The sequence below is a fragment of the Bos javanicus genome, chromosome 21 (assembly GCF_032452875.1).
Source record: "Bos javanicus breed banteng chromosome 21, ARS-OSU_banteng_1.0, whole genome shotgun sequence".
Taxonomy (NCBI): Eukaryota; Metazoa; Chordata; class Mammalia; order Artiodactyla; family Bovidae; genus Bos; species Bos javanicus.
Genome location: NC_083888.1, coordinates 54,622,462 through 54,650,378, shown reverse-complemented (window position 1 = coordinate 54,650,378; position 27,917 = coordinate 54,622,462). Strand labels below are relative to the sequence as shown.

Sequence of the window (27,917 nt, the reverse complement as noted above, 5' to 3'; positions counted from 1 at the left end):
TCTTGCAGTTCTCCTCACTTTTGCCTTTCGTGTACTTACGTTTTGATTTCCTTTTTGTTTATCATTGGTTTTTTTTGTTTGTTTGTTTGTTTCTTGCTTTCTCCAGAAACTCCATTTCATTTTACTTTGCCTAAAGAAGGTGATATTATTCCACCATTGACTGGTGCAACTCCACCTCTTATTGGGCACCTAAAATTGGAGCCCAAGAGACACAGTACTCCTATTGGTGAGTGATTAAATGTAATGATGTTTAAAGCAGAATTTCTGAGATACCATTCTGTACGCCAGTGATTCTTTTATATCTGAGGAGTTGGGCCTGCCTGATGAGATTGATTTTTGTCTTAGGAAGAATAAGATTATGGTGTCTGATTCCATGAGTTAACTCCCAGGAAATGTGAGCAGTGATGAGAGGAAGGAAAGGATACAGTGAAGGAAGGAAGGAAGAATATCTATGAGGATTTTATTCTGTTACTTGCAAGGCCATAGTATCTGAGTGTTAAACAGTGGTTTAGAGCTGTTTTATAAGGAAGGGAAAGCAGGTAGGGTAGAAATACTGTTTACTTAGGACCCTGGCTAATCAGTCTGCTGCTGCTTGACAGGGCAAGAAAATTGAGATCCTCCTTCCCTGAAGCAGCTAGTAGTCTTCTACATTAACCTATTTGTTTTCTCTAGTCAGTGCTGGGAGGTAACAGTCATGCCGTCTGGAGTCTCCTGCTACCTATGCCTGATGCTGGCAGATGTGGGTTGGCTGAGGGCTCATGCAGCATCCTTTGTCCAGATGCAGAAGTGGAACTGAATCCTGTTGCTCTTCTTAAGACCAGGTGTCAGTACTAGTGCGTAGTTGTTGATACTTGTGACAGGATCTATCCTAGGAATCCTCTTCAGTCCTGCAGAGCTGTGGAGCCAAAGAGACAAACTGATGACTTTGAATTGTTATTTTTCATGTTTGTATTTTAGTGTTCTTTCTTTCTTCCCCCTGCCTCCCTTCTTTCAGGTATTAGCAACTATCCAGAAAGCACCATAACAACCAGTGATGTCATGTCAGAAAGCATGGTGGAGACCAACGATCCCATACCTGGGAATGAAAAAGGAGATTCTGGGGCTGCCCCAGAAATGGGTGATCAGTTGTGTCTGAGAATGAAATTGGTCAGTCCTGAGACTGAGGCAAGTGAAGAGTCTTTGCAGTTTAGCCTGGAAAGTAAGTTTTATTTATGTTAATCTTGGGTAACTAGTGGCTCCAGATCTTCTGGAATTATTTTTTTTCTTCTGGTTTTAATGATTGAAACTTCTGGAAATGTTATTTGTAAAGTTTTATTCTCATGAATTTTAATTCTTTGTTTTTGCTAGTCACTGTCATGTTACTGAAGATGCTCCATTTTATAATCTCTATGGTACTGCTTGTATCTCTGTATTAAACTTGTGTCTATATAAAGTAATTGGTTTTCATAGTCAGAAATGTTTGAGTTCAGACGTGACTAGAAAATGTAGGATTGTGGATTCAGGTTGTAGGTTTAAGTTGACTTTCCCACATTAATTGCAAGTTGTTTGGTATGGCTGGAATACAGAGAAGGTACAAGGGAATGGCTGCAAAGTCAGGACTGGATTCTGGAAGGCCTTTTACATCATGCTGAAAAGCTGAAGAATTTTAAGCCGGGGAGTAATACGGTCAGATTTGCTTCTTTTAAAGGATCAGTTGATTGTTTGAAAAATCTGTGCATCATTCCTTTCCTTGCCCATTTTCTATTCTGCTGCCTGGCAAATGCAGTCTTTAACCAGGAAGTGGGATCATTAGTAGTGGTTCAGAGATGAGGGGATGAATTTGAGAGATAAATAGCAGAATAGAGGGGATCTTGGGACCAGTTAAATATGGAAATAATACAAGAAAAAATATAGAATGACTTTACATCCACATTTTGTTTTCATGATAGCACTCTGTAGTAGATCTTATTTCCATTTTGTTGATGAGAAAACTGAGACTAAGAGAGGTTTTAAACCTACTGTTACAGTAATTGGTAAGAGGTGGAGCAGGAGTTTCAATCAGATCCATCTGACTCTAAATGGGATTTAATGGAGTTAGGAGAGGAAAAAGTTTTATCAAGGAGATTGTAAAGGAATATTACTCTAGATAAGGAGAATATTCCTTATCTTAGATAAGAAATATTCCTAGATAAGAGGGCTAGGAGAGTATAAAGCCATGGAAGCCTGTGAGGAGGAGAGTTAAAATGTCACATGCCGAAGTGAGGTCTAGAAAGATATATCTGGAAATGTACATTAGACTTGGCAGTTAGGATTCATTGGGTGACTCTAGAAAGAACTATTTCAGTACAGTGGTTGGGTGGGACCTGTCCTGACAGTAATTGAGGAGTAAAGGGGAGGAGAAGAGGCAGCAGATGTATTCTACTTTTGAGAAGTTGAGGTAAGAAAGGAAGAGAAAATAACAGCAAGTTAGAGGGGAATATAGAACTGAAGGAGGTTTGTTTTTTTTTTCAGGCTGAGGGATACCTAAGGAGGTTTAGAGATTGAAAGGAAATCTCCAAAGGGGAAATGGGTTAAAAATAAGATTCTTGAGAGAGAGAGATGAAAGGGGAGTTTTCAAAGACTGCAGATAGAGTGGGTGGACCTGATAAGAACTCTGATTCTATGAGATTGAAGAAAAGAAATTTTAGCTGTGTATTTTGAGTTCTTATTATATGCCACATATATATGCCATACATGTACAGCTCATTAAAGCTGATAACAAACCTGTAAAGTAGATCCTGTTGTTATCCTCATTTTATAGGTAAGGAAACTGAGGCACAGAAAGGTTGAGCTTGTTCCCTAGAGTCACACAGCTAGTAAATGAAGTAGCCTGAATTCAAAGTAGTTCCAAGAACCAGAAGTCTGGTTCTGAATTAGAGTGCAGTTCTGCTTCTCAGTGCTTATTGATTTGAAAATTTAGAACCTCAGTAGAAATAAAGTATAACATTTTCATCATTATTGTCATCTTCTCTGAAATCAGATAGGACTTAGTAAGAGAGTACACGATAGCTTTGATTCTTTAGATTTGAAGTTAAAATTGGGAAGACCTTAAATGGAGCTAAATGTTAAAGATGACCATATTAGTAAATTTTACTACCTTTCCTGATAATCAGGTACCATACTAATAGTTTTCCCCATTTTATCCTCACAACAAACCTATGAGGGTTGGTCGTGTAGCTTGTGGGATATTAGTTTCCAGACCAGGGGTTGAACCCCAGTCCACAGCAGTGGAAGTGCAGTCTTAACCACTAGACCCCCAGGGAGTCCCTGGGTTGGTCCTATTTTGAGGAAACTGACTCAAAATGAAGTTTATCCCCAGCTTGGACTGCTAAGTGCTGGAGCCAGGGCCTGAGCCAGGTTTCTGTTGCAGAGCCAGGCCTCTGACCACCAAGCTTCAGCTGCCTCCTTGACGAACTATTCAAATTATATTGGGTTATGACTGTTTTAGAAATGTTTTAAAGTATTTATTATTTTTTCTAAGGCTAGAATTAATGGTAAATGAACACATTTTAATCCTGTGGCATTGCTTTGAGAACATGGAATTCTTTTCAGTATGACCTTTAATTTTTTACTACAGGTTCTTTCTTATTTTTCAAATATCTGTCCCAAAAGCTCTTTGGAAAGAATTTGAGTATCTTCTGTGTGGGTTCTCTTAACACTATTTAAAATTTGTGCAATTTTCCTGCATAATTACTAAAGTTTTTTCTTTTTAAAAACATTTTATTGAAGTAGAGATGAATTACAATGTTGTGTTAGTTTCACATTTATAAACTTTCTCAGAAGTTTCTTTAAATTTGTTTTGAAATTTTTAAATAGAATTTTTTTTTTACTACATGATTTTTTTACTTAGAAGAGGTAATTCAGAAATTTCATTTTCGTTTTTAAATCTTCTTAGTAATTCATTATATTGTATTTCTGGAGAAACTGAGTAAGTAGTCTTCTGTAGGGAGTTTGAAAGAAAATCAGTGGAAGTGAGAAAGACATGTCATTAAATTTTAAGAAATCTTTTCATGTTCACTTTTTATTCTTACTCATTTCCTTTTTATTATTTGTTGCAAATACTAGTAGATCAGGTTTTTATTTTTATGATTTTTTTCAATGTCATAGTGAAAAGAGGCCTTCAATAGCTTCAGAAATTCAAGCATTATTTTAGAGTATCATTGGGGCTGAACAGGTTTTTAAGAGGTCTTAAGGTGTGATACTGAGTTCTGTTTCTCTTTCCTTTCTTTTGTTTTTATTCAGAGCCAGCAGCTGGTGAAAGGAAAAATGGATCTACTGCTGTTGCTGAGGCTGTTGCCAGGTAACCAGAGCTGGTTGCTATTTAGAGGAGTTTAATATACAAAGCCACTGGTAATGAGGGGAAGATAATTTATCAAGAAAGGAAAAAAATTTGAAACAAAACTTGAGCATAAACCATGTAGCAGTGTGTTGAATCTAACCGTAGGCTTTCTTATTAATACTTTAATAAAGCTTTGGCTATATTTAGAACTAAGATATTTAATGGTGTTTCCCTTTCGTCCTTTCGTTCATGTGAGAGTGCCTTTTTTCTTTGGTGAGGAAACAGGAAGCTAACAGAGGTAGCCATAGACCTTATTCTTCCTGAGGTCTGCCCTCGCCAGCCCAAGCCTCAGGCCGTGTTCTTTTCTGGTGCCAAATTAGCTACCGTCCTGTTGTTTTCGCTTTGTCACGGATGCTGTCATAGTTTGAATATGACCCCATCCTGAGGCTCTGGTGGTAAGCTTTGCCATCTGGTGGCCGTGAGAATAGAATTGTTTCATTGGTTTCTTGTGTGAGTCATCCAGTATGAAAATACCAGCAGTGGTTGTTGAAGTATAGGTGAGGATTCTTAAATCAGTCTAGACACGTGCTATAAATAAGTAAAGCAGTCTAGGTGCAAGAGCGTGAAATGTTGACGACGATGGCCAACCGATCGTGTGTCTCGTTTTAAAGGAGGGTAGCCCGTATTCATTTCCAGCCAGTCATTACCATGCAGACTTACTGTTGCGAAATCTTTAAATTTGTAAAGAGAAAATATAAATTTTTAAAAATAAAATTTCCTGCTTGGTGGGTCATCTAAAACTGTTGTTGACTAAGTTGTCTTTGGACTAAATTTGATCCTCAGTTGTAAGTGATCCATCTGAATCCTTTGATTTGTGTCAATCTTTGTATAGAGAGAGTAATTATTTTCTGGTATTTTACATATTTAATTTGAAAGATAAGTACCTTTGACTCCTTATTAGTTGAAGACTCTTTAATGTTGTGTTGAAGAAAATGGAGTTTATACTTGATCTTTCAGTTTTAACAAAATTGTTAAAATCCAGCACAACTTGTTATCACTTTGTACATGTACTTGTTAAGAGGGAACAGTATATGCTGCTGAAACTTTCTGGACCCTTTGGGTGGAATGTAGGGATGGAAAAATAGAGAAAAGCCTGAGGCAGAGGGTTGGATTGGAGGATCACAGAATGAGAGTCACTGATACTGTTTTGAAGCAAATTTTATATAGGAGAATCCAGATTTTAAGAATCTTTGACTTTACCACTGGGTTCACCATAGGTAATCGTTTAAAGTAAGCTCTGTTCCTTTCAATTCAATCGTTCAATTGTGTCCGACTCTTTGCGACCCCATGGGACTGCAGCACGCCAGGCTTCCCTGCCCATCAACTCCCACAGCTTGCTCAAACTCATGTCCATCAAGTCGGTGATGGACTCTGTTAGAGTATTTTAAATGCTATCTCTGTGTTTAGGTGAAGCAGTACCACTCTGTTTTTAAGTGTTGTCTGTAGCTGGACACTGTTCAGATTACTTGCTTCCATCTTGTCTCTCTCTCACATTTCATTATTGAAGATTTCATGAATATACAGAAGTAAAGAGAATAGTATCATGAACTGCCATGAATTCATCACCCAGGGTCAAAAATTAACAACTTACAGCTAGTCTTGATTCATTTATAAATGCTTCCCACACTCTCCACTCCACTTGATTTTTTTAAAGCTAATTCTAGCATTGTATCATTTTTATCTTTAAATATTTCAATGCTGTCTCTAAAAGATAAGAAATCTTTAATTTCAACTTAACCACAGTACTATTATCATGCTTTTAAAATTGCCATTGATTCCTAATGTCATCAAATATTTGGTATTCAGATTTTTCATATTCAGAGAAAGAATTTTATTCTCTCTGTACCTAAAAGGATAATTTTCAGAGGTGCTTTTCCTTTCACAGTTAACACAGTGTATTGCTTTAATTTATTTCTTAGTTCCCAGAAGACCATGTCTGTGTTTAGCTGTGTCTGTGAAGCCGGGCAAGAGGATGAGGCTCGAAGTCAGAATTCCTCCTCTGCACCCATCAGGCGAGCATTATTTTCATAGCGTCTTTTGGGCTATATGGATTCACAAAATGATTGGTAACAAAATCTAGAATATACTGCTACTGTTTTGTGAACTTGAGCTTACTGTTTTATTTGAGGGACTGTGACATATTCTAGGTAGATTTATAAATGAGATGTAATGAAAAGTTTTATTAAATATTTCATAAATAGATTTTTGTCTTTATCTGCTAGTTTTATCAATTTAAAATTATTCAGTCTTCATAACTTATAAAAATATATCATCCTGAATTTCTAAGATTCTCTTTTACTTAGTTTTGAACATGTTTACTTTTAACAGAATTTTTATTTTCCATTAGTTTCCCATACAGCAAAATGGGATGTTTGACAGCTCAAATTTAAAGTTTATCAGGCTTGATGCAATTAAAGTTTGCCAATAATTTCTTTACTCCATTATCTCTTAGACCAGCTATGAAGCTTGGAAAAATTTTTTGAGTTACAAAGTATTTCTTCTGTATTAGAAAAGTATCTTGTTTGGAATATGTGGTTCTTATATTTAGTGTAGGAGAAATAAGTAATGGCAGTGGAATAAGTTTGTATCTTCATTAGGAATCTTATATCTCTAGAATTCAGTAATTTGTAATTAGGGACTAGAATAATGTATTGTCATCAGCTATATTCTTAATAGTGTTATTTGTAACTTTTTTTTTTTTTTGGCTGTTTGTAACCTGCCGGGCGGTCTTAGTTCTCCAACCAGAGATTGAACCTAGACTCTTGGCACTCGAGTCCTAATTCCCTGCAACATAATTTCTGTGTTCCTTATTGGTAGAAATATTGAAGAGAAGCACATCAGTGCTTTTACTAAACATTCTGATGATTACATGTGAACTTGTTGGTATTCTTGGGAATCAGATAGTCCAGATCACATCCTTTGTTGTGATCACATCCTTTGTTGTATCAGGAAACTAAAGTACCACCTTGTATGTTTTCAAAAGTAGTGTGGTCTTGGCCCAGCAATTAGGAAACTTATTGATTGCATTGTATTGCCTTCCTGTTTTATTAGATGGTTTATAATAGAATAGGATGCTGATGATTGTTGTTTAACCTTGATGGAAGAAGGGCCTGAGAATTCAGGTGATCTTGATTCCAGGTCCCCTCCGGCAGACCTACCTACGCTCAGAACAGAATGGTTAAACGTTTATTAAATATGGAGGTTAATTCTTCCATATTTCACTTTGGATGAATTTTACCCAGGCTTTTTCTGCTAAAATTCGCTATTTTTTGGCATCAGTTTCCAAACCTAACATATAGTGACCAGAGTAGAATTGTGTAGCCTAATCTAATGAAGAAAAGGAAGTGTGGTCCTTCTTAAAATTATTGAGTTTCTTTTGTCTGTCTCTTTTCTGGTGCTAAAATTTCCTTCTTCAGTGTTTTGTGGGATATATACATCTTTGTGATAGATGTTTCTTGGAGGAAAGTTTGATTTGCACATTTTTTATTTGATGCTAACACAAGAAAGAGAAGTAGCAAAAATCTGATATTTGACTGGAATCTGCTGAATGTTGCTGCTGTTGCAATGAGATACCTTTAGTCTTTAGAGAGATAGGAATTGTTCTGATTAACAGTTTTGGGGGAAAAGGCAGCCTGTTATTTTTCAAATTAGGAATTAAAATGTCAAAAATAAAATGAAGCTTTGTTTTAAAACTGAAATTATATTCAGAAGTTATGCCCTAAATAGTTTCTGAGGGAAAATGGTTTTTCCATTAGTCATGTATGGATATGAGAGTTGGGCTATAAAGAAAGCTGAGTGCTTAAAAAAAAAAAAAAAAGAAAGCTGAGTGCTGAAGAGTTGATGCTTTTGAAGTGTGGTGTTGGAGAAGACTCTTGAGAGTCCCTTGGACTGCAAGGAGATCCAACCAGTCCATCCTAAAGGAGATCAGTCCTGGGTGTTCATTGGTAGGACTGATGTTGAAGCTGAAACTCCAGTACTTTGGCCACCTGATGCAAAGAACTGACTCATTTGTAAAGACCCTGATGCTGGGAAAGATTGAGGGCAGGAGGAGAAGGGCACGACAGAGGATGAGATGGTTGGATGGCATCACCGACTCAATGGACATGGCTTTGGGTGGACTCTGGGAGTTGGTGATGGACAGGGAGGCCTGGTGTGCTACAGTTCATGGGGTCGCAAAGAGTCGGACATGACTGAGCGACTGAACTGAACTGAGGTAAAATGTCTAGGCTTGTTTAAGGGTGGGAACAATAGAATTCTTAAAATGGTAAATCAAATCCTGTCCCTTCTAGCTTTTGGCTCACTTTTATTATTGCTTAGGTGTTGATACGTTAGATGTCTTAAAGATTCAAATGTGTATTCGGTCCATGCTTTGTCTTATGCAACCAATACTGATTGAGCATCTGCTGTGTATCTAGCACTCTGCTAAGTAATTTGTATGTGTGATCACTTATAAACCAGATTGGTGTTACTCATCAGTCTTCTGGTGATTTTACTCTTACCTGTTCTTCACGGGGCCGTATATCCTCATTCAGTTGAGGTTCCTGACAGATAGGACCCAAGCTCTTAACAACCAATTGCATTGAATATACCAGGCTCTCTGGCCAGAACTCTCTTGTAAACCCTGCTTTGGTCTCCTGTTGTGGTAAGCTGCGCTATACAAGATAGAAACCTCAGAAATGTCTCCTTTTTCCTTTCTTCTCCAAGATGCAGAGCGTGCCCTAAAGAACTCTTCATGCTTCCTTTTTCTGTCTTCCCAGGTCTCTTCAGCTTCTTAGGGTGAGAGCTCCTCCCAAGTTGGAGACAGCTTTTTCTGTCTAGATGGCTAGCTCTGTCTTTCTGTGGCCAACCACTTAACAGCAGCAAGATACATAGTTTCTAGACCGTTCGTCACCCTGAATTTATCTTCTGGGTATATCTCAGTTTATGCTTTGTCAGACATGGCAGCCTGAAACATTCCAGATGTCTTTCCATGATTAGTTCAGAATGGATTCTTTTTGTCTTTGTGCTGGCGGTGGATCTTTCCAACCCAAAGATTGAACCCAGGTCTCCTGCATTGCAACCAGATTCTTACTGTCTGAGCCACGAGGAAAGCCCTTAATCTGGTGTATGTGCTCGCACGTATGCATGCGTGTGTGTGTATGGTCTTTGTTGCTGCTCACGGGCTCTCTAGTTGCGGTCAGCAGGGGCTACGCTTACGTGTGTGGGCTGCTTATTGCAGTGGCTTCTCTAGTTGTGGAGCATGGGCTCTAGGTGCCCAGGCTTCAGTAGTTGTGGCTCATGGGCTTAGTTGCTGCACAGCATGTGGGATCTTTCTGGACCAGGAATAGAACCTGTGTCCACTGCATTGCAGGGGGATTCTTTACCACTGAGCCACCAGGGAAGCCTGTGGTTACTGTATATTTAATGCAATCTAAAAATACATTAGTATGTAGTTTTTCATGGTACAGTAACTCACTGAACTTGTGATTTATTTATTGTTTTTTGATTTTAAATTTATGTTTTAATTGAAGGATACTGCTTTACAGAATTGTGTTAGTTTCTGCCTAACATCAACTTGAATCAGCCATAGGTATACATATGTCCCCTCCCTTCCATCTCCCTCCCCATCCCACCCCTCTAGGTTGTTACAGAGCCCCAGTTTGAGTTCCCTGAGTCATATAGCAAATTCCATTGGCTGTCTGTTTTACATATGGTAATGAAAGTTTCCGTGTTGCTGCCTCTGTACATCCCATCCTCTCCTTCCTCCCCCCACCCCGTGTCCGTAAGTCTCTTCTCTATGTCTGTGTCTCCACTGCTGCCCTGCAGATAATTTCATCAGTACCACCTTTCTGGATTCCACATATATGCATTAATATACAATATTTATTTTTCTCTTTCTGACTTAACTCACTCTGTATAATAGGCTCTAGGTTCATCATACTCAAATGTGTTCTTAGAACTGACTCAAATGTGTTCCTTTTTATGGCTGACTAATATTCCATTGTATGTACGTATCACAGCCTCTGTATCCGTTCATCTGTCATTGGGCATCTAGGTTGCTTCCATGTTCTAGCTATTGGAAATAGTGCTGCAGTGAACATTGGGGTGCACGTTTCTTTTTCAGTTTTGGCTTCCTCAGGGTGTATGCCTAGTAGTAGGATTGCTGGGTCCATATGGTAGTTTTATTCCTAATTTTCTAAGGAATCTCCACACTGTTCTCCATAGTGGCTGTGTCAATTTACATTCCCACCAACAGTGCAAGAGGGTTCCCATTTCTCCACACCGTCTCTAGCATTTGTTGTTTGTAGATTTTTTGATGTTGGCCATTCTGACTGGTGTAAGGTGATATCTCATTGTAGTTTTGATTTGCATTTCTCTAGTAATGAATAATGTTTAGCATCTTTTCAGGTGTTTATTAGCCATCTGTATGTCTTCTTTGGAGAAATGTCTGCTTAGGTCTTTTTCCTACTTTTTGATTGGGTTTGGTTTTTTGATATGATAAGATTGGGTTTCTTTTCCTAAAATTATTAGTCAAGAGGGTAATGAACAGTATCTAGAATGCTGGGAGTCATTTAAGGAATGTTAGAACCATCAATAAAGCCAAATGAGACGTCTTAATCTACTTGATCTCTTTTAAAGTAGATCCCTAAATTGCCCTCATTGTCTATGGCTTCAATAATGATTTACATCTTTTGTTGACCTTATTTTCCTGTGTCAGGTTTCAGAGTTCGTAGCTAATGGAGTGGAGAAATTTTGTGGCTATTTTACTGTCATAGTGGACTAATCCTGTGTACCATTATTTTTTCACAGGAATGAAATTATGATGAGAAATCTTGTAAGGTGATACACCTGGTCACCTTATTTTCACCCATCCCTATATTTCTCAGATCATGAAATTATGGTTTCCCCCTTGACAGACACACACACTTACTTGATAGGTTTTTTTGTTTTTTTTTTAAAACACGGTTTCTTTATGTGCTTCATTTACAGGGGAAACTTGCTCCATTTTCCGAGTACTCAAGACGACGAGGAGAAGGGAAAGTTCGAAGGTGACCAAGGGACCAGGCAGAGTCAACAGCCCATGAAGCCCAGTAGTCCTGTCAAAGAGCCTGCTGCTCCTATCTCCCAGCAGATGGCCACACAGGAGCCATCCAGTCCTCAAGGGGAAGCAATGGAGATAGATACGCCAGAAGGCCAGAAAGGAGCATGGAGTACCAGTCAGGAGAAACCTAGTAAGGCCTTGATCGAAAGGCCCAGCCAAAATAACGTAGGGATCCAGACTATAGAACATTCCCTGTGGGTCCCAGAAACTGTTTCAGCAGCAACTCAGACTGTACAGAATGTGTGTGAACAAGGGACCAGTACAGCGGACCAGAACTCTGGAAGACAAGACGCCACAGTTCAGACGGAGAAGGGGACTGGTGAGAGAGCAGTCAGTGCTCCTGGGGATGATACAGAGTCGCTCCACAGCCAGGTGAGAGCGCACGTAGGGTACCTCAGGGGCCCTGTTCTCACCTTTCTGGATTCCCAGAGGATTTAAGTTGTGCTGCTTCTACTTAACAATAATTCTTGACCGTTTTATACAGACCAGTGGTTAAAAGACAAAAACAGTTTATCCAGGATAAGAGACAGGGTGGTGGAAATTATGAGTAGCTATAGCCAAAGACTATTCCTGCAGTCTTTGGTGCTAGAGTTTGTCAAGTAGGTCTTTACGGGATGAGAAAGCCGGGAGTGTAGTTTGGGTCCTGTGGTATTTTTCTACATTCAGTCGTCTGCCATTTTTCATTCTCCTTTATAACCATCAGAGCCAGTTGCTTCTCCCCCAAGTTGATTTCACTGTGGTTCCCGGAAGGAGTAGAAGAAGTGTGAAGGATAGTGTATCACAGTATTGGAAACAGCAGTAACAGGAAAGTTCCCAGGTAACCAGGGACTGCAGAAAGCAGCTAAGAGTACATACAGTGGGAGCAAAAGTTTTGGGGCTGATGAATGTGAGACTGCAGGAACAGGTTTTTAGAAATAGAGTAGGGGTGTGTAGGAACTCGTGAAAATTGAGGGGGTAAGTTCATAAAATTTCATTAGTAACCATGGTTAAATTGCCTTTTCAGTAGAGCATCATCACTTGAAATCTGCCTAGGAAAGCTTTACTAGTGAGGTACCTCTCATTTGAATGGTCCAGGTTGTTTGTTTTATAAAAATAATATAGTTCCTATTTATTGAACACCTACAGTATATCAGCACTGTGCTCAAGACAACCCATGAGGTTGGTATTGTTATTCCCATTTCACAGGTAAAGAAACCAAGCTGAAGAGAGGTTAAGTAACTTGCCCAAGATTTTGCCATCAGTAGGTGGCAGAACTGGAATTTGAACTCAGCATATCTGACTTCAGAAGCGGTATTCTTTTCATTATGCTATGTTGCTTTTCTATTTTTTAATCATAGCTTGTGTAGTCTTGTTCTGTTTATCCGTGCCTCTCCAAAAATTCTGTTTATATTAGCCTTTTATACTAACACTCTGAGACCTAAGACCTTATCAATTCATACAGATTCAAAATAACATAGCCTTTTGGAGCTGTAGCACATCAGAGCCTATTTTGCAGCTGTTTATTTTACCCTTAAAGTGCTTATATTCTGCCACATAATAATTTGGTTTCTCTGTCTTTATAACAAGGGTTAAAACTTGTATCTTAAAGACAGCAATCACATGAGTGCCACTAGACTGTGTCTTTCTTTACTTCCTCAGATTCTCCCTCTGTCAGCTAGGGAAATAATTCCTGCTCCTGTGTCGTGACAGTGAGGAGCCAGTGAGTGAGCCAGAACGTTAGTTAAGGCCCAGGCTTTGGAGTCAGACGTCATCTAGATGTCTTGAAAGTTGAATGAGATGAAGTTTGCAAAGCCCTTAGTGCTGGGTGTGGCACACAGTAAATGCTCAGTATATAGCTGCTGCTACAACCTATTGATTATTGTTTTAAATACCACTACTGCAGCTGTTAGCAACACAACCATTACTTACACTATACTACTGCTATGTCATGCAGCGTGAAACAGCACATTTAAAAGCTTGTTCCTCCTGCCAAGGAAAGAAAAGTGCTCGAAAGTGTGAATAGTGAATGGGTACAGAGTTTCAGTTGGGAAAGATAAAAAGTTATGGAGAAATGGATACAGTGATGTTTGTGAAAGTGTGAATGTACATAATGCTACAAACTGTCCATTTAAAAGTGGTTAAAGTCAGTAATTTTTATATTAAGTATATTTTACCACAATAAAAAAATATAGATGATGGGTACTGTAACAGAAATTGGGATTGGTATGCCATCTTTTGAAGAGTGATTAGAAAATGATAAGGCTGTATGGACATCTTCTGAATGTTGGTGCTTTTTTTATCTCCTGCAGTCTGGGTAGGATTCAGGTCAGTCTCAGAGAAAAGCATAGGCAGCCTACCTTTGACATTCCTTAAATTTCCATTTGCGTGTCAGGTGGGCCTGGAGCCAGGTTTTCTGTGAAGTGAAAGTGTGGCTTTATTTTCATTTTATCTTCCCTTAATTATAACAAGATCCTCAAGTTACGTATCTTTACAGAAACTTTTCAGAATATTATTTGAAGAGAGTAAGCATAACTTTCTTTTTATCCGCCTTCTTTCCCTTCTCTTGTTTCTTACTCTATCAGACATGTTTATTTAGGTATTTCTCTTGATGTGATCATTTACCTGGCTGTTGTAATGGAAGACTACAGGGAGGCTTTTGGCTGCATTTTAAGGATATACGTAAAGCACACCAAAAGCTTTTAGACTTCTGTGATCGAGGGTCTAATCACCGTGTGTGCAGCTAGCAGGTCCAGGCTGCTGTGGTTCTTATGCAGGGGCACCCTGGTGATTGGTGTGTGACAGACCAGTACCTTGACCATTCATTAACCAGAGTTGTTTGTATGGACAGAATTATTTTAAGGAATTGGTTGAGTAAGTTTCCATGCACTTTATTTGTATAATTTTCATAGATATTTCACCCTAACATGAAGTTGGACTGGGTGGGAATTCTTCAGGTAAATTACTTTAGGTAAAATATTGCCACACTGCAATGAAAAACCAGGCTCGCCCTTATGTGGTGGTGCATGTAACTCTCCTGAAAGACACTTGATGCTGACACTGACCTTGACACTGATTGCAGAAAGTAGTATCAGTCTACTGTAGGGGAAATCAGGTGGGAGAAAAAAGCATGCATTTCCTTTCACAGTTATAGAGCTGTGGGGCAGAAGGGGTGGGGTTGTGGATGTGGATAAATGTGATACAGATGTTATGAGAAAACATGTATGTAATAGTTGTCATAAAAATGTAGGGTCTCATTTAAACTATGTAGCTGACTATTCTTTATGATACAACTAGATTCAAAATCCTAATTTGCTAATGTCCTCTATTTGTGGACACTAGCTCAACTCTTTGGTTACAGTCTATTATTTGGAATACATTAAATATTTCATACTTAATTCTAGGAGAAATCAATGTGTCTTGCTCCAGGAATAAATATACCATAGTTTTCACTTACTAATGCAGGAAAAACAGACTACACTGAGATTTTCAGATATTATTCTGTTTTATATAAAGTTCTAAAGAATGCCTTCCTTTTATTTGAAGACCTCTTGCAAGTGTAAATTGTATGCTGATAAGTCAGCAACAGAATCAGAAGGATTACAATCTCTAACGTGCTTTTAGGGGATCAAAATTTCACTTAAAAATCCTAGATATAAGTGCTAGATGTTATGATTTTGATTTAGACTGAAATAGGTTTTTAGGTGAAACCGATATAAACTCCTCTCACTAGACAGCTGGCCCATGTCTAGTGTTAGCCATAAGTGAATAGAAACAGAGCAGCTGGAAAATCCCATCACATGAGATTCATGGACCCTCTGAACAGTGCTCGTCGTGAAGAAGTTGACTTGTGAGTCTGCCAGTTTGCCGTGAGACTCAGGCCTGTGCTCTCTGTTTTCTGTCGTAGGGGGAGGAAGAGTTTGATATGCCTCAGCCCCCGCACGGCCACGTCTTGCATCGCCACATGAGAACAATCCGTGAGGTCCGCACACTTGTCACTCGTGTCATCACAGACGTGTATTACGTGGATGGAACAGAAGTAGAAAGAAAAGTAACTGAGGTAATACATACTTGGGTCTATGTGGCAGATTTCTTTCAATAGAAAAATTACCTGGTTTTCCGCCTCCATCCCTCTTCCCTGTGTAGCTAGCTGCTAACGCTTCGTTTTCCTTCCTCCTCCTGTGAAAAAGATATAAGAACTGGGTTAGAGTTCTGTTTTTCCCAACCATGGGTTTGCTGTCTGATCTTTGGTCAGTCATTTAACCAGTCCCATTATGCTTTCCATATGTATAGAGAACAAAGTGGTAAATCTGTCATGTATAAAGATTTTATGTGTTATTTTTAATCCTTGAAACTAATGAAGTTTAGAATCTCCTGCTTAGCAGCATGTATTTTCTCATTGTTTCTTACTGTTTTCTCATGTTACCATTTTTTACTCATTGATCTTGGTCTCCATCCATGTGTGGTTATGAGCCTGTTAGTAGGAAGTATACCTTTATTTTTTAGTAGAATTCACTATGAACTCATTCCCAGTGTCAGCAGAATATTGATGTTTATTGACTGATACAGTGGACAGTGTTGTATGCTGACTTTGTTTAGATCTAACAGTGGCTGAGGTTAGATTTTCTAGAATTAAAGATCTGGCACTTTTTTTCTTGGTATATATGTTAATATCCGGTACAAATGTTAACGTTTTTATTTAATTGCTTAGTCATGTTTGACTCTTGTGCAACCACACGGACTGTAGCCTGCTAGGCTCCTCTGTCCATGAAATTTCCCAGGCAAGAATACTGGAGTGGGTTGCCATTTCCTTCCCCAGGGGGTCTTCCTGATCCAGGAATTGAACCCATCTGCATTGGTAGGTGGATTTTTTTTTTTTACCACTAAGCTACCAGGGAAGCCCACGTATGTTAATATCTTGGTACATACGATGATAAAATATTATGTTTTACTCTTTCAGTATTCATCTATGTGATGCACGGGGTCTTTGTTGCCGCTCGTGGGCTTTCTCTGGTTGCGGCATGTGGAGGCTGCTCTTTGGTGTGGTGGTTTCTCTTATTGCAGAGCGTGGGCTCTGGGGCGTGCGGGCTTCAGTAGGTGCAGCTTAAGGGCTCTACAGTGTGGCCTCAGGTGTGGCTTGCAGGCTTTGTTGCTCTGTAGCCTGTGGGATCCTTCAGGATCAGGGTTGGAACCTATGTCCCCTGCACTGGCAGGTGGATTCTTAACCCCTGGAACACTGGGGAAGTTCCTCCAGGAACCATTTTACTGATTGACAAGAGGCATAGCTATTTTATTCCTTAGTCAAGCACTTTTCTTTAATTCTGGCAGCTAGCCATATAGGAGATTGTTCTCTTGGAGAATTAAACTGGTAAATAGTTTAAGTGGAACATATTATTGCTGCTGTTCATTAATGGGCCATTATGGCTCTCATGTCAAAGTGTTTAATTTTAGTTTGAGAAATTGTCTTATATTCTTTATTATACACCAGATGCCAAAAATATTTCTTTTAAAATGCTGGTTTACCTTCAATTTTTAAAAAATTTATTTTAAATGAAACAAAGATGAATGTTTTTAATGATAAAAGGTACAATTTCACAAAGAAGATAGACATCATAAACCATTAGACACTTTTACAACAAAGAAAGACACGTAAAGCGAATATCAGAAGAAGTACAAGGGAAGAGAGAAATGTATAATCACAGATATATTGACATGTCTCTGAGAGTATTTTATCAAGTGCAAAAAAATAAGAATAAGAGCATCTTTAATGTCAATAATTTAAATATATATTTAATTTATATTAAGCATATCCTACAGAAATATATTTAAAATTTTGTATCTCATGCATTGTTATTAGATGTCCATAGGACATTTAGAAAAATTGGCAAGAAGATAAACATTACTAAGTTTCAGAAAATAGAATTCTTTTGTGTGTGTGTGTTTCAGGTATACATATACACATATGTTATTTTTGAAATTATTTTCCATTATAGGTTATTACAGGATACTGACTAGGTATAGTACAGTAAACCTTTGTTGCTTGTTGTAGATATATTTTTTTTAATTTGAAATCTAGCATTCTAGTCATACTAAATCAAACAAGTGGAATCAAAATGTCATAAAGTTTTTAGTTAGGCAAAAATTCATACATTTTGTAAAATATATATATTACATATATGTATACAAAAGCTTCTGCTGTGCTTGATAAAGGCTTGAGAAAGAACATCAAAAAAAGAAGATGGAGAAATTGGAAAACATAAACTGAATGAAATGAGAGCACTAAATACGAAATAGAAAAAGTGAAACAAACTAGATAAAAGTAAAAGATCCTCATATAGTCCAGTTGTTTTTAAACATGGCTGCTCATTAGAAATATATCTGGACCTCTGGCCAATAAAAAAAAGCAATACCTGGATATTTGTAGTTTTCAAAAAATTTCAAGGTAATTCTGATACACATATGGATTTTAAAAAGTGATTACAGGTTTTTCTATTAAATGGTAGTTTAGGTGATACAGAATTACATAATTTTTCTGTTGACCAATCATGATACAGTGATATGAGGTGAGTAATAGTTACATAATCACAATAGTAAAAGATGTTTATTATTTTTCACAATCAAAAGATAATTATAAAAAATATAATTACAGTTGAAAGCCATAATGGGAACATGCTGCTGCTGCTAAGTCACTTCAGTCGTGTCCGACTCTGTGTGACCCCACAGACAGCAGCCCACCAGGCTCCCCCTGTCCCGGGGATTCTCCAGGCAAGAACACTGGAGTGGGTTGCCATTTCCTTCTCCAATGCAGGAAAGTGAAAAGTGAGAGTGAAGTTTCTCAGTCATGTCTGACTCTTCATTACCCCATGGACCTCAGCCTACCAGGCTCCTCCGTCCATGGGATTTTCCAGGCAAGAGTACTGGAGTGGGGTGCCATTGCCTTCTCCAATGGGAACATGATTAACTGTAAATATAATTACATACAATTTGGGGGGGAGGTCAAGCAGAAGTGATGTGGTAAGTGGAAATGCATACATGCACATGTTTTCATCTGCTCAGCCAGTCTATGTCTTTTGGTTGGTGCATTTAATCCATTTACATTTAAGGTAATTATCAATATGTATGATCCTATTACTGTTTTCTTAATTGTTTGGGGCTTATTTTCTGTAGGTCTTTTCCTTCTCTTGTGTTTCTTGCCTAGAGAAGTTCCTTTAGCATTTGTTATAAAGCTGGTTTGGTGGTGCTGGATTCTCTTAACTTTGCTTGTCTGGAAAGCTTTTGATTTTTTCATCAAATCTGAAAGAGAGTCTTGCTGGGTAGAGTCTTCTTGGTTGTAGGTTTTTCCCCTTCATCACTTTAAATATATCATACCTTTCCCCTCTGGCTTGTAGAGTTTCTGTTTAGAAACCAGCTGATAGCCTGGTGAGAGGTCGCTTGTATGTTATTTGTCATTTTTCCATTGTTGCTTTTAATATTTATCTCTGTCTTTAATTTTTGTCCATTTGATTACTGTGTGTCTCAGTGTGTTTCTCCTTGGGTTTATCCTGCTTGGGACTCTGTGCTTCTTGGACTTGGTTTGTTTGTTTCCTTTCCCATGTTTGGGAAGTTTCCATCTATTATTTCCTCAAATATTTTCCTCTGGTCCTTTCTTTCTCTTCTCCTTCTGGGACCTGTATAATGCGAATATTGGTTCATTGAATGTTGTCCCAGAGGTCTCTTAGGCTCTCTTCACTGCTTTTCATTCCTTTTTCTATATTCTATTCTGTGGCAGTCATTTCCACCTTTCTGTCCTCCAGATCATTTATCTGTTCTTCTGCCTTAGTTATTCTGCTATTGATTCCTTCTGGTGTATTATTTTCTGTTTGTTTTTTCTTTAGTTCTTCTAGATCTTTAGGCTTCCCTGGTGGCTCAGATGGTAAAGCGTCTCTGCCTACAATGTGGGAGCCTCGGGTTCGATCCCTGGGTCGGGAAGATCCCCTGGAGAAGGAAATGGCAACCCACTCCAGTACTCTTCCCTGGAAAATTCCATGGATGGAGGAGCCTGGTGGGCTACAGTCCATGGGGTTGCAAAGAGTTGGACACAACTGAGCGACTTCACTTTCTTTCTAGGTCTTTGGTAAACATTTCTTGCATCTCTTCAATCTTTGCCTCCATTCTTTTTCTGAGATCCTGAATCATATTCACTATCATTATTCTGAGTTCTTTTTCTGGAGCATTGCCTATCTCCACTTCATTTGTTTTTCTGGGGTTTTACCTTGTCCCTTCATCTGGGACATAACTTTCTGCTTTTTCATGCTGATTAACTTTCTGTAATGTGGTTTTGTTTTACTCGCTGTGTGATTGTGGTGGTTCTTGCCTTTCTGTCTGTCCTCTGATGGAGGAGGCTAAGAGGCCTGTGTAAGCTTCCTGATGGGAGGGACTGGTGGTTGGAACACTTGAGTCTTGCTCTGGTGGGCAGGGCCTTGTTCAGTAAAGTTTTAATCCAGTTATCTGCTGATGGGTGGGGTTGAGTTTCCTCCCTGATAGATGTTTGTCCTGAGGTGACCCAGCCTTGGACTCTGTGGTAGGGTTAATGGCGACCTCCAAGGGGGTTTATGCCAAAGGAGACCTTCCCAGACAGCTGCTGCCAGTCCCCCCTGTCCCTGTGGTGAGCCCCCTGCTGACCCCGCCTCCATAGGAGACCCCGCCACACCACCAGGTAGTTCTGGTTCAGTTTGGGCTCACTTCTCCTTTGCTCTGAGCCTTGATGCACACAAGGGTTTGTTTGTGCTCTCTAAGGCTGGCGTCTCTGTTCCTCCAGTCCTGTGGAAGTCTTTATAATCAAATCCCACTGGCCTTCAAGGTCAGATTCCCTGGGGTTTCCCAGTCCCTTTGTTGGATCCCCAGGCTGGGAAGCCTGACGTGGGGTTCAGAAATTTCACAACAGTGGGAGAACTTCTTTGGTATTACCTTTCTCCAGTCTGTGAGTCACCTACCCGGTAGGTATGAGGTTTGATTTTATCGTGAGTGTGCACCACCACCCCCGCCGTCTCACTGCGGCTTCGTCATTGTCTTTGGGTATGGGGTGTCTTTTTTGGTGGGTTCCAGCGTCCTCCTGTCGATGGTTGTTCAACAGCTAGTTGTGATTTTGGTGCTCTCGCAGGAGATGAGTGCATGTTCCTCTACTCCACCATCTTGAACTGGAATGCTACTTTCAATTTTATGTTTACAAAATTTTTTTCAGTGTTATTACTATTTTGGAGAAATTACGAACTTAGCAGCTTTACAGAAAAACAGTTTGCTTTCATGACAAGTTTTTGTAACTGTTGTAGTCTACACTGAAGTCTGTGCCAGGTGCTATTTTAAGTGTCGCACATATTACTTCATTATTTCATTTATGATGCTTTTTAAAGTATATATCTGGAAACAGTAGGCTTATTAGATATTCTGAGAGAGAAAAAAATTCCATGGTCATAAATATTAAGTTTGAGAAAACACCAAGAACTGTAACCATGCCTTCCCCCATTGTGGGAATTCACAGTGCATATTACATTAAAGACCTTAAGAAGTCTTAGAGTAAAGATATTTATTTTATTGTGTAACCCAGAACTTCCCAAACTTATTTGACCATTGAACATTTTTTACAGTAATGTTTATTATATCCCTGTGTTACATAGTTTGGGAAACACTGCCGTAACTAAATAAGATAATAATAGCAGCTAACATTTATTGGAGTTGGTGATGGACAGGGAGGCCTGGTGTGCTGCAGTCCATGGGGTCGCAAAGAGTCGGACACGACCGAGCAACTGAACTAACTGAACTGAACATTTATTGGTCACTGGCTATATGCCTGGCACTATTCTAAGGACTTTTAAGTGATTTAACTTATTTAATTCTCACAACTAAGGTATGAAGTAAATATTATTCTCATTTTGCACTCACGAAACTGAGGCATAGCAAGTTAAACTCATTTGCTTAATGCTGTATAGCTAATAAACAGAGGAAGTGGCATTTATTCCAGGCAGTCTGATTCCAGAGCCTGCCTTCCTGACTGCTGCAGTGTGCAGTCTCTTAGAGTGAAAGGGACATGTGTCAAAAGGAAGGTCTATGTAGGAGTTGAGAAGAGGAAGAAACTTGTCTGAAGGGAATTTTGACAAATCCTTCGGGTGAGGGCCAGTTGAACATTGAAGGTTTTAGATATTGAGAGATTCAGGGAAAGGACATTGCATTTAAAAAGAAGCCTTGGCGGGCAAAAGCACAGAGGCGGAACGTAAAGAGAACACAGGTGGGAACAGTCCAGTTGGTAGCCAGGCTGAAGATGTGAAGGTGCACAGGTCAAGGTCAGAGGATTCTGGGGACTTTCCCTCATCTCTTGTAGCCTTTGATTATCATCTTTTATTCATTTATATACCAGCATCTTCTCTGTTGCTGTGTTCCTATCACTACTATGAAGATAAAAAGACAGGGTCCCTATTCTCTTAGGAGCTTACACTTGGCGTGCAAGCAATCCAGAACTGTGGTCGCTGCAGTAGAGAGGTGGGAAAGCTGTGTTAGAAAGAGGGCGCAGAGCCTGTGAGCGGGCCTGAAGGTGGCCGAGAGGCCTCAGCAGACATGTGCTCAGCAGTGGGGCGGAGAGGGGGCAGGGGCAGAGGACGCTGCAGGCAGAGTGAAGAAGCTTGCACATGTTGTAGACTCCATGGCGTGCTTAATGAATATTTAGGATGCAGCAAGAACGAAAGGGTGGGACTGAGGAAGAGTGGATGCTCTTGAGGTTGCTCAGGGCCCAGAGCACGAGGCTTCGTATCCCACAGAACAAAGTTTTGATTTTTATCTTTGATTTTTTTTTTTTAGATTTTTATCTTGTATGTGATGGAGAGCCTTTAAAGAATTTGGGGGAAAGGAATGATATGCTCAGATTTGCATATTGGGAAGGTCTAATCGGAGCAGTGTAAGAGTTGATTGGAACAGGAGAGATTAGAGGCAAAGTTTAGACCAGAGGCAGTGAGTGTCAAATTAGGGCAGTAGCAGCAGGGATTGAGAGGCATGAAGCAGATGTAAAATACATACAGAACATACAGAAGGTGAAATTAATGGGCTGCTGAATTCCTGATCGCAGGGATGATGGCAGAGGGAGGAACCATGTATGATGCCTGGGCTTTCTGCTAGGGCAGATAGATGTGTGCTCAGTTGTTCAGTCATGTCCTACTCTTTGCGACTGTTTGGACTGTAGTCCACCAGGCTCCTCTGTCCATGGGATTTTTTTAGGCAAGAATACAGGAGTGGGTTGCCATTTCCTCCTCCAGGACTCTGCCTAACCGGGGATCGAACCCATGTCTCCTCTGTCTCCTGCATTGTAGGCAGATTCTTTACCCACTGAACCATCAGGGAGCCCAGATAGATGGTGGTACCGTTTACTGGGAGAATATAAATAGGACACAGGTTTACGAGAGAAGATCCTTCCTTCAGTAAATATTTATTTAGAGCCACTTTTGTGGCAGGCACTGTGCTATTTGGAGGATAAATCCAGGAAAGAAGATGGTTACTACTCTTACTGTGGCCTCTGAATCTAGTAAGAGGGACACACAGGAAAAAGAATAAGCAAATACATTAAAAAGATCTTAACAGGCCAACTTGGAGCCTGGACCCAAGTCATTATAAGAACAAGACCTGAACTTCTAAACAGTTGCAAAAGCAGGTGTAGGTCGCTGCTGCTCTTTGGGTCTCCTTTCCAACTGAGGAGCCGCCTGGAGTCCCAGCCTGCTGGACTGGTCTTGCCCCTGCTCGCTTGCTATGTTCACGAGAAGGAGTTGACTTAAGTTCTGGGCTCCCAACACATGCTTTAGTTCAGTGACCTTGGCAGATGGTGCTAACTCATATCTGGCTAGAATAGGAGATGGTGAGTGGAGAGGGATGAGATTTCTGGAGATGGTGCAAGTTCTGGTAATGACACTGGTGAATGCAGATGCTGGGGTAGAGGAGAGGAAAAGGTTAATGGTGTGATTAGATCGGGAAAGCTTGTTGCTGGATGGGTCATCTGTTGGTTGTTAGCCTCAAAAATGATCATGGAAATGGGAGATGGGGAGGCTTTGAACCAGGTGTAAGGTGTTCATGCATGAGAGGGATTGGGAGGATGTGGGTGAGTATGGAACGACAGATAATGGTTTGGTAGGAGCAAGAAGTAGGGAGGTAGAAATGATCTGTTAATGACAATGGGGAGCAAGGAGGCCTCTCATCTCCAAATTCTTTTTTTTTTTTAATATTTATTTCTATTTATCTGTTTAGCTGTGCAGAGTCTTAGTTGCTGCACACAGAATCTTTAGCTGTGGCGTGTGGGATCCAGTTCCCCAACCAGGGGTTGAGGTTTGGTTAAGGAAAATCAGCCCCTGCTACAGAGAGCTTCAGGGGATATGAGAGGCACTGGGGACGTCCAGGGTTCATTGAAGGCAAGGAAATGGAGAGGAGTTTGAGTTTTAGAGGGGTTAAGATACAGGTGTCCCTGGTATATCCAAGGGTAAGAGTTCAGGAGGCATTTATATCTGAGAGCTTAGAGCTGAGTCATCATGGTATTGTTGGTAGACAGGTCAGAATAAGTCGTGTAAGACTGGCCAAGGAAAACACGAAGAGTGAGGAGAGAAGTGAGAACAGACTCCTGGGAAATACTAATTTAAAATGAATAGGCTGAGGAAGAGGAGTCAAAAACAAGTAGAGCTAGCTAAACAGGTAGAATGAAAAGAAGAGTGACTTTATAGATTTTAGAGAAGAGATTTTCAAGAAAGGAGTAGTCAAACATAATCATTCAGTCAGTAGTAGTATTTAAATGTGTGCACCTGTGCACATTGAGTACCATCTCCCAGAGAGAGAGTACACTCTCTGAGGGGAGTGGGGGCGTGGTCTGTCCTCTGTCTCTCCCATCTTCTCTCTGGCAGCAGCACGGTCATGCACAGACAGTCTAGAGGAGGAAGGCAGGTGGGCAGATTACAGGTGCCCTATAATCTCTCAGTTCTGTGCCGAGAGAGGACACTGCTGGTTGGTTCTAGAACCTTTCCTTATTAAGCCTGGGGATTAGCTTCAGAAGCTGCTTCAGACTGAGCTCCAGGCAACCACTACCAGTTCATCAAAGCAGGCACGGGAGTGAGATAGAGTCAGTTTGATATTCCTGTCCTCTGTAGGTATCAGAAATTCAAATATTTTGCTTACTATCTTTTTGGTCTTCATTTTTATAAACAGTAATACCATTATATATCAGTTTTTGCCTGTGATTTTTAATTTCCTTAATCGTGTATTGAAATACCTAATTTGAAACAACTGTCAGGCTACCCACTGCTGTAATCAGGTACCCAGAAGGGCTCCTGACCACACTTTCTCCTCCTCTAACCTGCCAGCTTCCCTGCCTTCCTTCACCTAGGGCGTTACCTCTCTTCTCTGCGTTGGAATCCTTGCTGGCATCTCAGCAGCCAAAGGTTGTGAACTTGTCCAGTAAAAAGATAATTTAACTTAGCTCCAGGTAATAGAGGCCCCCTCCTCCTGATCTAGTACCATCTTTGTTTATTTATTTTATTGAAGTATATATTCCCTATAGAATGCATGGGTCTTAAATGTGCAGTTCAGTGGTTTTGACAATATGTCACAACTATTCAAAGCAACATACAGAACATTTCCATTATTCCAGAAAGTTCTTTCCTAATTCCCAACTCTCTAAACTGAAATTTCTTGCCATCTAGGACTATCCAGTCATCACAGGAGCATTATGTTCTTGTGGCGTTTCTAAGCCGTTACACCCCTTTCTTCCGGCAGGAGACCGAAGAGCCGATCGTAGAGTGTCAGGAGTGTGAAACGGAAGTCTCCCCTTCACAGACCGGCGGCTCCTCGGGTGACCTGGGGGACATCAGCTCCTTCTCCTCCAAGGCATCCAGCTTACACCGCACGTCAAGTGGGACGAGCCTGTCTGCCATGCACAGCAGCGGCAGCTCAGGGAGAGGAGCCGGACAGCTCAAAGGGAAAACCAGCGGGACAGAACCTGCCGAGTTTGCCTTGCCCAGCTCCCGAGGAGGCCCAGGAAAGCTGAGGTGCAGACAGGGTCTCCAGAGAGAGAGCCACCGCAGGGGCAGGGTTGCTGACGTGTTAATATCATGGGAAAAGGGGAGTTGCGGAAAGTCCCCCCATCCTCCTAGGATCGATCAACTCCTCTTCCACCCCTTTTCATTCCTCTCCTGTTTGGGGTTTGCATGGGAGGTAGGGTGGAGCCCTGTGGGAGGTAGACTTCCTGAGAAACTGTGGAAAACAGGTGAGGGGCCTCGGGAATGCTGGCCCAGGCTCCTGCCCCCCGCCCCCCACTTTCTGCAGCCTGTGGGTGTTTTGGTTGGGAGCACAGGAAGTTCGGGGTAGTGGCCCCAACCTGACACGTTCCCTAGCTTTTTGTTTTCCTCTACAGGTACCCAGAGCCTGAAGTACAAGAGAAGGCAGGGCAAGAGTGGATGTGCTGTTTTTGAGGGCAGCAGTAGGAAGCTTTGTCAGGAGGGTCTAGACTGGAGTGTAGAAGGATGCCCTTTACTTGGTATCCTAACTCCTGCTCCCAGCTAATTTGGTGGTGGGTGTGTGGACCAGCTTCCTGCTGCCCTGGAGGCTCAGCCTTGCTGGCCTGGCATGTAGTCTGAGGACCAAGGGGAGACTGTGAAGAAGGATCCGGTAGCAGGCGCTCTCAGACTAACCTGTCTTCATTCTCTAGTCCTAGAAAAGGGGTCAGTCAGACAGGGACGCCAGTGTGTGAGGAGGATGGTGATGCGGGCCTTGGCATCAGACAGGCAGGGAAGGCTCCAGTCACACCTCGTGGGCGCGGGCGAAGGGGCCGCCCGCCTTCTCGGACCACTGGAACCAGGTACCCGGGTAGTGTGAGATACACTAGTCTGTGACTTGTTCAGAAAAAAGGGAGTAGAGAGAAGAGAGGGGAGCAGAGAGTATGTGGGGTGTCAGGAGGGAGAAGAGGGGCCCACACTGACTGGGGAGTGGGCCGGGATCAGAGTGAGGCCCCTGAGACACCAGGCTTCTGCCTGCGATGGGGTTAGCAGCGAACGGGCTGGAGACCACGGACAGAGGAGTGGGGAAACTGATAGATCCTACTGCCCTTGGCTCATTCTCACTGCCTTCGCCTGTCTCTTATCTCACTTTAGGGAAACAGCTGTGCCTGGCCCCTTGGGCATAGAGGACATTTCACCTAGCATGTCGCCGGATGATAAATCCTTCACCCGTATCGTGCCTCGAGCGCCAGACTCCAGCAGACGGGCAGACTCGGGTGCTGGTGCTTTGCGTCGAAGCGACTCTCCTGAGATTCCATTCCAGACTGCTGCTGGCCCTTCAGATGGCTTAGATGCCTCCTCTCCAGGGAACAGCTTTGTAGGGCTCCGTGTTGTAGCCAAGTGGTCATCCAATGGCTATTTTTACTCTGGAAAAATCACACGAGATGTCGGAGCTGGGAAGTATAAGTTGCTCTTTGACGATGGGTACGAGTGTGACGTGTTGGGCAAAGACATCCTGCTGTGTGACCCCATCCCCCTGGACACGGAAGTGACCGCCCTCTCGGAGGATGAGTATTTCAGTGCAGGTACTGGAAGAAGCCAGAGCCCTCCTAACGCGTCCGCGGCCCTCCACCACCAGCAGCACTCACTCCAGCCTCAGTGCTCTCCTGTGCCCTCCAGTCAGAAATTTCATTCCCGACACGGCCTACTCTCACCCCTGGCTGCTTTGTTGTTCTTTGTTCCCCTTGTTTATTTTTGAATAAACTCCGTAGTTTGGAAAAAATGTATATACACACAGCATCTGCCACGTGCAGAGTACTGATAGCATAGAGACGTCCCCTGTGCCCCTCAGCCAGCGTTCCCCTTTCCCTGTTGTCAGCATTTTACGTTAACCTGGCACCTTTGTCAGGATGAAGACTACTGCCTTGGCACTATACCATTAACTCAGTTCCTGACACACGGATTTCACCAGCTTTTCCACGTCCTTTTTCTGTTCCAGGATCCAGTTCAGGATTCCTGTACTGCCTTTACTCCTCACATGTCTTTTGTTTTCGGATCTGTAACAATCTCTGAACCTTGTCTTGTTTTTCATGACCCTGACAGTTTTGAGGAGTACGTACTGGGTCAGGTGTTTTTTGACTGTTCTTCAGTTTGGGTTTGTCTCCTGTTTTCTCTTGGTTAGGTTGGCATTAATGAGTTTCTGAAAAGAATGCGACGGTAGTGCATGCCCTTCTCACGGCATTGTGTGTGGGAGGGGGGTGGGCGACAGCCAGAGGGTGTCTCTGGGATGTCTACCTTTCATGTGTCCATTCTTTGAATGTGTTGCCTCTTTTCTATGAGGTGATTTGGAGATACATGTTTCATTGAGTTTGTCATTAAAAACATTCTTTAATGAGGGTTGTTTGGAACAGTGATTGGGTACAGTGGGCAAAAATGCGTCAGTTGAAGTCTCTTCAGACTTTGTTGTGTTTGGACTCCTCAGTGGTTTGCTGTCTGCTGCTTTATTTCATTGTTA

The 27,917-nt window shown here is 41.2% G+C and overlaps 1 protein-coding gene across 7 annotated transcripts in view; it reads left to right on the top strand.

Annotated features, from left to right (window-relative positions):
• Positions 1 to 27,917, top strand: part of TP53BP1 (tumor protein p53 binding protein 1) — a 94,096-nt gene that overhangs the window by 53,054 nt on the left and 13,125 nt on the right. For 4 of the 7 annotated variants that reach the window (XM_061395035.1, XM_061395040.1, XM_061395041.1 and 1 more), the window contains 9 exons: positions 107 to 226; positions 995 to 1,198; positions 4,261 to 4,318; positions 6,277 to 6,369; positions 11,327 to 11,810; positions 15,322 to 15,474; positions 25,185 to 25,456; positions 26,116 to 26,265; positions 26,558 to 26,988. In XM_061395035.1, coding sequence (XP_061251019.1) covers positions 107 to 226; positions 995 to 1,198; positions 4,261 to 4,318; positions 6,277 to 6,369; positions 11,327 to 11,810; positions 15,322 to 15,474; positions 25,185 to 25,456; positions 26,116 to 26,265; positions 26,558 to 26,988 — 1,965 coding nt within the window. The remainder of the gene's footprint in view (positions 1 to 106; positions 227 to 994; positions 1,199 to 4,260; positions 4,319 to 6,276; positions 6,370 to 11,326; positions 11,811 to 15,321; positions 15,475 to 25,184; positions 25,457 to 26,115; positions 26,266 to 26,557; positions 26,989 to 27,917) is intronic. The other 3 variants (XM_061395038.1, XM_061395036.1, XM_061395039.1) reach the window with 3 other exon arrangements.